General features: G+C 32.7%; 1 protein-coding gene across 1 annotated transcript; it reads left to right on the top strand.

Annotated features, from left to right (window-relative positions):
• Positions 1 to 7,069: 7,069 nt before the first annotated feature.
• On the top strand, positions 7,070 to 11,200 carry LOC144842153 (sequestosome-1-like). Its single transcript, XM_078698548.1, has 8 exons — positions 7,070 to 7,267; positions 7,703 to 7,871; positions 8,020 to 8,115; positions 8,250 to 8,482; positions 8,772 to 9,009; positions 9,313 to 9,524; positions 9,640 to 9,715; positions 10,021 to 11,200. Exons 2-8 carry the CDS (start codon positions 7,703 to 7,705, stop codon positions 10,179 to 10,181), a joined length of 1,185 nt encoding a protein of 394 aa, XP_078554674.1. The 5' UTR covers positions 7,070 to 7,267; the 3' UTR covers positions 10,182 to 11,200.
• The last annotated feature ends 827 nt before the right edge of the window (positions 11,201 to 12,027 follow it).

The raw sequence follows: 12,027 nt of genomic DNA, 5'->3' as shown, positions 1-12,027 counted from the left end.
GAAGACTGGCCTCAACCCAGAAGTTCTTAAAAATTATAGACCTGTTTCAAATTTATCCTTTGTTTCGAAGCTTATTGAGCGTGTTGTTGCAGCTAGACTCTCTAAGCATATGTCAAATCACAACCTCCATGAAACTTACCAATCAGCATACAAAGCTAACCACAGTGTGGAGACAGCGCTTCTACGTGTTCAGAATGACGTTTTGACATCAATAGATAATCAAGAACTTGTTATTCTAGTTTTACTAGACTTATCGGCTGCTTTTGACACAGTAGATCACTCACTGCTTCTTCATAGATTGTCACATGATATTGGGGTAAGAGATCAAGCATTGTCTTGGTTTACATCATATCTAAGGAACAGAACCCAGGCCGTCTGCATTGGTGATGTTTCATCAGATGACCGTCCTCTATTATGTGGCGTCCCACAAGGTTCGGTGCTTGGACCACAGCTGTTTTCCATCTATGTTGCACCAGTTGCTGAAATAATACAAAGACACGGATTATGTCATCATTTCTATGCAGATGATATACAAATCTACGTTTCTGTCAAGCCTTGCCAGACCAAGTTTCTGTCCGCCGTAAAACGGTTAGAAGCATGCACTGCTGAGATTAGAAAATGGATGGGCTCCAACTTCCTCAAGCTAAATGATAAAAAGACCGAGGTGATCCTATTTGGTTCTGTTCAGCAGAGAAAAAAGATCCGGTTTTATGGCCTACATATTGGTGGCGTGCTAGTCAATCCATCAACAGAAGTTCGTAACCTTGGTGTACAACTTGATTGTAAAATGACCATGGAATCACATATCAACAAAATCTGCCGATCTGCTATTTTCCATTTATGTAACATTGCCAAGATCAGACGTTACTTGAACCAGTGTGCAACAGAGCAGATTGTACATGCTTTTGTTACCAGTCGGCTTGATATGGGAAATTCCCTGCTGTATGGTCTGCCAAAGAAGCAGTTGCGGACTCTCCAGAAGGTGCAAAATTGGGCAGCTCGTTTGGTGATGTGTGCCAAAAAGTATGATCACGTCACACCATTGTTCAAAGAGTTAAATTGGCTACCCATGGAGTCACGTGTTAAATTTAAGATCCTGCTGCTGGTGTTCCGATGCCTAAATAGTTGCGCTCCAAAATATCTCTCAGAATTGTTGACAGTCAAGAAGGGAAAGCGAGAACTAAGATCTAGTCATCAGGTGCTACTGGACATTCCGAGGAGCAAACATAGTTGGGGAGATCGGACTTTCAGTGTTGCTGGACCTAGACTCTGGAACCACCTACCCTTGAACAATAAACACACATCATCATTGAGTCACTTTAAGTCACTACTCAAAACTCACCTTTTCTGATTTTTTCTACAGCGCCATGAGCAATGAATGTTGGAATGGCGCTATATAAATCGAACGATTGATTGATTGTATACTTTGGCAAACGACCATGTTAGGAAGCCATTGCGGTACACATGCTTCAACTAACATCATATGGTTCTTATTAATACATAAACTGCATAGATTTCACGCTTAAGCGCACATTAAGTTCGCATGACATGTTTTGCAGTGATATTAAATAGTGGAGAAGGTATGTTAGTGACTACAGATGGGTTTCAATAGTAATATAGGGTGAAGGAAACACATTCTTTATTCATATGTCAAAATGCATAACAAAATACAGTCAAAATTCACCCAAAAATATGTTGTGAAGGAAAACAATCAAATTTAAGGACACTAATTGAATTACTGTGTGGCGCGGTTGATTATCACATTGTTTGTTGAAGTCTATGTCAACATATTTATGCAATACTTAAAATTCAAGCATACTTGTTTTATAATTGATATGGTGGTATGTATGTTATCTGCTGATAAATGAATAATTAATCATTACTATTTATGTAATATTTAATAATGCAGATACTGATATTGTGTGGGTTTATTTCATTATTAATTAAACAAAAGGCAAATTAGGCCAAATCTGGTTGATAAAGTGAACTTTAATTCAAAGAAGGCCATATATATTTAAACAGCAGTTGATTCTCACAAAACTGGACCCAAAAACAATCCTAAAATGTAACAAATTTTTTTTTAATATTTGAACTGCAATCAGATAAGAGTGTTTGCTAGCGAATGAATGATGTTGATTGTACATACTGTTATTGTGAGTTGAATAAACTGAATCTAAAGGTCACCACAATACTAAAATGTAAGATTTTGTAAAAAAAAGTTAGTTTATCGCACTTTATGTTTTTTTAATTGACTGACATAATGCTCATGTTTTAAAAGGTCATCAGTAAAAGCTATATTGTTGAACGAGAGAGTGAGTGAGTGCTGCAGTCAGATCTGTTGGCATACAAATGTCCTCGAACATCAGGGATGGCCTCCTATAAGATAGGGGAGGGATCACAATTCATGCCGTACAATTGGATAGCTTGGGGTCCAGTGGCCGTATTCACCATTCACACTTAGGCTAAGGGAAACACTTAAAAATTAAACAAAAAATCTCCTATCAAAGTGAATACAATTTAAGGGAACTACTTAATTATTTATTTAAATGAAATACATTTAAGGGAAATATCTCACTTGTGGTTGGTGAATAAGGCCACAGTTTTCTAGCAGATTTTGAGGTCGTTTTATTTGGTAAAATCCTAGTGACAAATATTATCAATACTGTGTAAAAGAGCGCAACATGGTTTGGTTTATAATACTGCTATTTAAAGTAAAAAGCTATTGATAGATTTGTAATACTGTACGATAAATGTACCAAATAGGTAATGAAACCATAGATCTGGTATGAATTCATTTACAACTCCCCATATTGGGATTTGAACCAAATATTTTGTAATTTACTGATTGCACCCAATTTTAATTATTGTGTCTGAGATATTCGGACAAAACTTTTTAAATTTCTGAAATGGTTTGTTGTTTTCGATATGCATGACTGCACAGAGGCACGACCCCATTAGTACATAATGTTTTTGTAGTTATTTTCTTTAACATATGGCTTGTAAATATATCTTGATTTTTACTGTGATTATTTAATGGAATTCCTCCAATGATTTGGTGGTCGGTCAGCTGTGATTACGCACACAAATATAAATAGAATATAGATTAATATTATTGTATAGATGTTTCTTACTGCAATTCTGATGTATTGTAACTATTGATACAATCATGATGTAATGATTATGAAGGTAAATCATGATGTAATGATTATGAAGGTAAATCATGATGTAATGATTATGGACCTAAATCATGATGTAATGGTATGGAGGAGGTAAATCATGATGTAATGATTTGGGGGAGGGGGTGGGGGTGGGGCTAAATCATGAAGTTAATGATGTAATGACTATCATAGAGGAAAAATCATGATGTAATGATTATGAGGTAAGTCATGATGTAATGATTATGTAAAATCATGATGTAATGAATATGAGGTAAATGGTGGTAAATCATGATGTAATGATTATGGTGGTAAATCATGATGTAATGATCATTTAAAATCATGATGTAATGATCATGTAAAATCATGATGTAATGATAATGTTGTAAAATCATCATGTAATGATTTTAAGGTAAATCATGATATACTGATCATGTATGTAAATTAGGATGAGGACGGATACATATTCCACACTATTCAATCTTAGTGTAATGTCTTAAGGTAATTTGAAATTGACATTCATATGAATTTATATTATTACCGTATAATCTACATTTTTTTTGCTTTTTGACAATCGGCCAATTCAAGGAACTGGGTCAAGCAACAATATCATATCTTATATTTCAACAGCTTCTCTTGACATTTAAACAGAATATTCTCAAAGTGGTATCAAAATTAGTAAGATAAGGAGCTAATTACTGTAAAAAAATGAATTGGAAATGTTTTATAGAAACCTAGGGAGTTCTATAGAATTATCTTTGTAAATTAAACCTCGCTATGGACTTAATTGCTGTAAAATATCTGAAATTGTGGGGATTTTTATATTTGTAAACCAATCCTGTATGTTGTTATTTGTATTTCTATCTTGATCACTTTTCATTTTGTAATCTTTTGTGTATTTAGAAACAAAAATAACTTATAGATATTGTTAATGATATTGCTATTTATTTTATTTGTATGCGTCTTTGTACTATTGTGTGAATATTTTTTTTTTGTAGGTAAGTTTAATAAGAGAAGCATGCTTATAGAATGTAGATTGAAAAAAACAACACAAAAGCAAGTACTAGACGGAATTAAAACAAGAAAAAAATGTAGAAATAAGTGCATGATTGAATGTTAAAGTTCAAAATAAAAGGCTGTCTGTAGAAATAATATCCTATGTTTTTTATTTATTATGCTCTGTCTACACATGGAGTAAGAATTCTTTACTCCATGGTCTACACTATCAAACTTTATGTGACAAAAAAATGTGATATGTCCATATACAGTATGAACATGATGATTTCATACCACTACCATATTTGGGTATATTACTACCATATTTGGGCACATCATACTTGTTTTGTCAAACTAGTTTGATAGTGTAGACAGAGCGTTATAGTGTTTTGTTTTAAGTGTTGCTAATAATAAATATAAAAATGTATTTTTTGTAAAAACCTGTATGTGTGACATACCATGTCAAAATTTCAACTGGAGTAACTCTTTATCCTGTTTTGAAATTATTTTTTTAGTGTTATTGAAATCATACATTATTGCAGTAAAAAATACTTTTCTGCAGTAGAATGAAACTTTTCTGAAGTAGAATAATTTGATGATTTTAAGTTCCTCCATCAGCCTCACTTAAAAACCATCAATAGATTGATATACTAAAAATTGATTACATTATTTGAAAAATTCAAAACTAATGGCATCTTTTTAAAAAGCGACAAGTTTTTATTAAAACATTTAATTTAACTAGATAATCATCATTTAGGTTACCCCTCTAATTACAGAGTTCTTGAGTTATAATATTAAACACCAAAGTACAGGTAACCCTCTAATTTTAAACCACTTTTGAGCCAGAAGCACCTGCATATTATAAATCAAATTTAAATTGCTTCTGTATTTACATCGTTAAAATGATCACATGTTTGTTTTGTACATAGTAATAAATGTTTTCCTTCAAATTGTTTTCAAGTTTTTTTTATTTACTGGCTGTAAGGTAAGCCTAATTTTGGGGAGGGGAGGGGAGTGACAAGGTTTGATGGAGCAGTGGGTAAGGAGATCCAATTGATCGAATGGTTCATACATCACAAAGTCCAAAGGATCGACGCAAGTTTGTCTTGATAAAATCGTACGTGCGCGTACAAACGTCGATAACACAGTATTCGCTTTTTATACGCGCACGTCAGCTTTGTGTAATCAATCTGTCCTAGGAAACGAGTATTATAGAGGGCGCTAGGTACTTTAACTTTACTGTACTGTTTTATTTCGAGGCTCTGAAAAGAAAGTTTGTTACAATTTTCTTTTTACTGTATTTCTTTAATTAAAGTTATAGATGTTGTTCTGGTTCATGTTGTTTTGTGGGCCGATATCAATTATAATATTTACAGGCTCGCTTATTAATTGTACACATTCACGATACAGACAAAGCAACAAAACATAGCCACAAAAGTCACATAGATTATGATAATATGTCTACACCTACCAAGTTTATATTTTTTTTTATTAGGGTTAAAAGAATCGATCTAAATGTTTTAATTTTTAATTTTATTTAATATCAAAATGTTAGCCATAGGCGTCTGAATTTGTAGGGACTCAATATTTGTGCGTGAGCGCATCGCGCGTAGCTAGTTTTACGATGTTTTATTTTTTTAAATGATGACATGATATAATTAATTACAAATATAAAACAAATCAGACATTTAAAATGCGTAATGTATAGTGCATGTACGTGTCACTAAACCAAATAAAAGAGAAATAAAACATACCGTACTTTTTATTACGAAAATACGCATATACGTAAAAAAGTGAGAAAATTGGTTGTTTATTTAAATTTAATATAATTACAAAATGAAGAAATGGGGTTTAGTTGTAAATTAATTGACAGTGAGTATTTTTCGATAAAGAATGTAAATAAAAATATAAGCATGGAGATAATTAACTTTTCTCAGATGTAAGATAGTATAAAAATCTATAAAACGAAAAAGCAACCTGCACCTAAGATAATAGGAGGCATATTGTAGAGGCCATATATTTTTTGTATTACTTTCGCAATATTATGTTTCGAAATTCTGACTTTGTTTATTTCGTCATAGCTTCGAGGTGATTCGAATATTTTGACAGATGCGTGTATGCCCATCCTATCATATAAAAACAAACGAAACTGTTATTGATACTAATTCTATTTAAACGGGTAGGATTTTAACAACGGAATCGATGAACCGTGTTTATAAAGCATGACGTCATGTCTATTTTTAGCACTAACCCTTGATGGCAGCTTTCAAAACAGTAAAGTCACTGGATCTAGTAGGTTCTAGTGTGAATGGCTGTTTGTATATAAGTTAACGCTAAAACGTCGCTCTTCACTCAATCGGCTGGCAGCATACAGAAGATCATCTACAAAAACGAAGACTGAAAAGCGTTCAACTTTACATTTCTACAATTTGCTAAATAATTTACTAGCTACGATACTGCAGTTAAGCAGTAGAAATAATTTTGAAGATCATACGGTTTACGCAGAAGAAACTAAACGTGAAATGTGAGTAGACCTAAGTACAGTACTTGTATGATTGGAAATATCATCATACATCATTTTTTTATTCTTCCTTAGTAAAAGCAAAAAATAACTTTTAATTAGACCAAATAATCATTATACTTAGTAATGTAGTGCGATATGCATTAGAATACCAAACACACATTTTCCTAGCCTATTCTTTGAACTTGTAATTATTAATCAAAATTACAGCATAATCACTAAAAAAAGTTTTCAACTTAAAAATCGGCTTAAATACTATAAGGCCGGGGAGTCTGCCTAAATATGCAATACATTCGAACTAATGTAAAATTTCATGTTATCTTTAGTTGGAATAGGGTAATCTAAGAATTGTATCATTATATGAATTAAAAGAACCGATTTTTCTAGCAAGATGGTTTTCTTACATGACGTCATCATAGTTTAAGCACCAACTTGTTCACTAAAATAAGTCAAGCGTGTGTGATGATGACGTCATAATTTACCAATCATAATTCGTAATCTCTCTTCGCTTCACTGCTTCTAACTCTGATGTCAACAAAATCGTCACGAAATTTGTGTATCAAAAGTTGATGTTTAAATAAATCCTTAATTAAATGTACGTTTAATTTAAAATGTGTGTATGATAATGTATGGAGTATTAGTCTTTGAGTTACTTAAGAATTTTAATGCTTTTAAGTTGTATAAATTAATTAAGTAGCAATATCAGTAGGCCTCCTCAATAATAGTCTATAGCTAAGCTAGGCCTAGATATGTTCGGCGCTGTGCTCCGATCCTGGTGTAGGTGTAGGTGGTCAGCAGGCCTACATACATAGACTACTTAGGTCTAATTAATAACTACAGTAGTTTATTTGGCCTGCTAGAGTTTGGGATAAATATAACGTATTTTTAGGTGTCCTTGTTTTGCAAACAACAGTGTTGTATGTTGTTATATAAATAAGTTTATAAGCACAGCAGGCAAAGAACAATAAGTTTATAAGCATATATATCCAAATATAGCATTTAATAATGTAAATTTATGATTTAATTGCAGATGTCACTCACTGTAAAGGCATACCTAAAGTCGTCAGATGATGACACTGAAATTAGACGATTCTCATTGGACGAGGGTGTCACCAGTAGCTACGAGTACCTGTCCAAGAAGATAGTGTCGGTATTTCCGAAACTTGTGAATGCTGGTAACATCAAAATTGCTTACAAAGGTAAGTTTAGTCTCCGTTTTTTTTTTCATTCTTCTGCCTAACTCTTAGTTATATATAGAGTAATAGGCCTATTGTTTTTAGGAGCACTAGTGTATTCTTAAAATCATATTCTATTTAATCATTTATTCTTTACGCCGGTATTTTACAGATTCTGAAGGAGATTTGGTAACATTCTCTAGCGATGAGGAGCTGATCGAAGGTCTTGGTCAGATTCAGGAAGAAATCTTTCGTGTTTACATTCACGGTAAATTATTTTATTTATTGTAATTATTATTTTATTATATTATTATTATTATTATATGTATTTAAATGCTCAAAGTGTCACCAATTGTTTTTGATTAAATGTATTAAACATTTACAAATATTTTTTATATTTAGAATCCAAGAAAGGACCGGGTAAACCATGCGGCCCCTGCGGAGATGAAGAGGAACCCCCCCAACACTTTGGGGTTGTTTGCGATGGATGCGAAGGGCCAGTACGTGGACCACGGTTCAAGTGCAAGACATGCCCAGACTTTGATCTTTGCAAAAAATGCAAGAAATCCGGAATGCATCCAGATCATGAATTTCAGAAGATTCCACGGCCAGCTGGAAGAGGTCCATTCTTTGGGGTAAGTTATTTTAAAATCAATTTCAAAAACTATCTATTACTAGTTTGACTAACAAACTATTACTAGGTTAACTAACAAACTATTACTAGGTTAACTAAGTAACTATTACTAGGTTAACTAACTATTACTAGCTAACTACTGTATTACTATTACTACCTAACTAACTATTACTAGGTTAAGAGAAAGATTAATTAGATAGTTTTACAATAATTTATTTCATTCACTAAACGGTATTAAGTCTTTAATTTGTTTCTGATTTGTGCTAAACTTTTAATTTAATTTCCTGCAGCCTGGCCAATGGAATCCAGGATATCGATTCCCACCATTTGCCGGTCCTTTTGGTTGCCACCCAGGCATGAAACGCTTCCACAGGCACATGCGTCAACAGCAGCAGCAACAACAGCAGCAGCAGCAAGAGGGAGGTGAAGCTAAGCCTAACGTTGAAGAGATGAATGAAGAGGCTAAGCAGGCTACTGAGTTCCTTCAGAAGATGGGAGAGTCTGTTGCTCAAATGCTGGACCCATTTGGTAAGATGTGATGAACTTACTACTCTTTAATACAAAACTAGTTAGTGGCAAATACAGGATTTTGAAATAGAGGGAGCTAAACATTGTAAACTAAAGTGCTGAACTAAACCTAATGTCCTATGAATTTTTTAAAATTTAGGAGCCAGCTGGGCTCCCTTAATGATCTACCTATTTTTGTATAAGAGGTATTAATTAAGACAATAAGTATTGAAATATATCTGTACAGTTTTTTTTTTTTTGATCAACCATTATATCTTAGTAAACATTGATTCTTAGTAATAGCTTGATTTTCACCAATTGCAGGTATTGATGTTGACATCGACGTTGAACATGGGGGTGTAAGATTCCCCGGTCGTCATGGTGGATGCGGAAGAAGAGGTAAAGGTCAAGGCAAGCATGGAGGCAAGGGTGGTAAAAAGGCAAACAAAGGCGAAGACAATTCAGAAGCTACTACAAGCCAGGAAAATGCAATGGATGCAGAATCAGGTGATGGCAAGGCAGCTGCAGAAGGCATGGTATACATTCATTAATATTCTATCTAGGTGTGTCAGTAACATAAAATATAAGTCATTATTTTGTTATTTTTTTTTTATGTTTATTTTAACATTTAAATTATTGTTATTTTATTAGGAGACTGACAATGGAAAAACCCAAGGGTCTGACACTGAATGGACTATGGTGCAGGATGAGGTACCAGGAACTGAAGGTAATAGGAACTGATTACGAGTTATGATTAGGTTTTGGAAGAGACATAATTAAGTGATAAGTGATTGAGGAGGAGAGATTGAAATTGATTTATTGGGGAGGACTTAATAAAATTAATTGAGGAGAAGTGATTGAAATTGATTGATTGAATGTAGGGTTGAATGTGGTTGAGTAACAATAATACAGTAATATAGCTATATTATTTTGTAATAAAGTACCACAAGTTCAATGCTTTGCAATACATGTAATAATAATGAAAGAAAGAAAATGCTTTATTAATATTTGTGTTTTTTGTTCCCTCATTAGATCCACGACAAGCCCAGGCACTTGCTCAGATGAAGGCAATGGGTTTTGACGATGAAGGAGGTTGGCTGTCACAACTGCTGAAAGCAAAGAACTACGACATTGGACGTGTTTTGGATGCCATCAAACTTGGGCAACCACGCGTTGGTGGAGGCAACTACTAGCCTCTTACCAAGCTAGCCCCTAGCAAGCACACTCACTAGGGGCTTAGGAGCAACATCTTTGGCTGGTCCGGATGTTGGCAATACTCCTTTTCAACTTTGTTTTAGTAGATAGATGGTATTGGCACTATGTATAACCTTACTATTTTAAAATTTGATCATGTATTTTAAATGAAAACTGAGGATATATGTTTTATTCTATAGACAAGATATATATCAGATATTAAACTCAATATTATGTGGTGACAAGTTATATTGAAATTAAAGCATCAGCAGATGTACCCTGATTGGTCAATTGATATCATGTGATATTAACTATAAGAAAGAAGTAATATAATATGCTTTATTATTGAAATTTACAATGGAATCATCTCTTTGGAACAAACTCCAACTATTTGTTTTTTTCAAACATTCATACAGACACAGTCTTTTCTTTTTTTATTTTAAACGTTTGTACATCATACGATTCAGGGTACATTTTGTTTTAAATTGGCAGAATCCAAATTGAAATTTATTAAAATAAATAAAATTATTTAAAATGTTTTGATTATTTACATCTTATTTTGATTAAACTGAATTAAATTAATAATTATTATACCAAGAATTTCAAAAATAAATATATCTATTTTAGTTAAATATACCACAATCTCAATGCCATTTTAAAGAATATGTAAATTTGGAATTAACAAAAAGGAGTTGTTTTTCCCAAATATAGTAAATGGTTAATGGAATTTATTGCTTAAATATTTAGGGGAAGCAAGAATAGTTTGTTGTTTAAGAAAGTTTGTTTAAGAAAGTTGACAACAATTTAATGTTGTTTAGCAGAATTACATTAAGTCATGTTTACATAAACACAATGTGATCTCAAAAATATTCCAACTTTGTTTCCAAAATAGTTACATACACTAATACTTACATACTTGTGCCAAGTGACAGCATTTGAATCATTTACTATCAATGTGAAAGGCTTCTTAAAGAGAATGAATGATGTCAAAGGTCAATAAAGAAAGATTTATTTGAAATATGTAATGTCATCCGTATTATTTTCTGTCATATTTTATAGATTTTTTTGGGAAAAATATTGCTATGTGAGCTTTGTTTAGATGGATCCTAAAAGCTGTATCGAAATATAAAAGGGTCGAAATTTTCCTTTTTCAAAAATTCCGTATTTTATTTTACTATTCGTAGAACATAACTTGTTTATGTACTTTTTTTTGTCCCTCTTGTGTTGTTGAAGAGTTGCAATTGTGTATTGAGATGTTTTATCTTAGCAGGAGAGTCTGTACCTCTTTTTGAGAAATCATACATCGATTTATTATTTTTTTGATACATTTTGTTAAAAGCTCTGAATGGCAGTACTCCCAATGATCGATATATAGTATTAGTATTGTTGCTTGAGAAATTATGAAATATGGGCAAAATTTATTTTTTGACAAATTGGCATGTGCAGAATCACACAATGTATTCTGCGCATGTTATCTCAATGAATTTTAAAAAGTGGATATTTTGGCCATTTTTCGAAAATTTCCCTATACTATAGTACTGTACAGGGAAATTTTCGAAAAATTCCCAATTTTCGACCCTTTTAATTTGTGCCATAACTAGTTACTATGGCTTTATAAGATGACGATAACACAATATATGCGCATATATGGCAATATTATCGCATAATTATTGAATTTTTAAAAGTGGATTTTTTGACATAAATTGTTACTATAGCATAATAAACATGCGCAGAGTCAAAAATTGGGTTCTGCGCATGTCATTTATGCTATAGTAACCAGTTTTATCGAAAAATGAAAAGGTCGAAATTTGCCCATTTTTTGAAAAAATCCCTGTACTATAGTAC

The sequence above is a fragment of the Antedon bifida genome, chromosome 5, assembly GCF_963402885.1.
Source record: "Antedon bifida chromosome 5, ecAntBifi1.1, whole genome shotgun sequence".
Classification (NCBI taxonomy): Eukaryota; Metazoa; Echinodermata; class Crinoidea; order Comatulida; family Antedonidae; genus Antedon; species Antedon bifida.
Note: the sequence above shows the minus strand (reverse complement) of the source record. Positions and strands in the feature narration are given on the sequence as shown.

Bases quoted from the DNA above. Each gene is read 5' to 3' on its own strand.
- LOC144842153 (XM_078698548.1), top strand. From the start codon at position 7,703: ATGTCACTCACTGTAAAGGCATACCTAAAGTCGTCAGATGATGACACT. The intron at 7,872-8,019 runs GTAAGTTTAGTC...GGTATTTTACAG, and splicing joins CATCAAAATTGCTTACAAAG to ATTCTGAAGGAGATTTGGTA. The intron at 9,525-9,639 runs GTATACATTCAT...TTATTTTATTAG, and splicing joins AGGCAGCTGCAGAAGGCATG to GAGACTGACAATGGAAAAAC.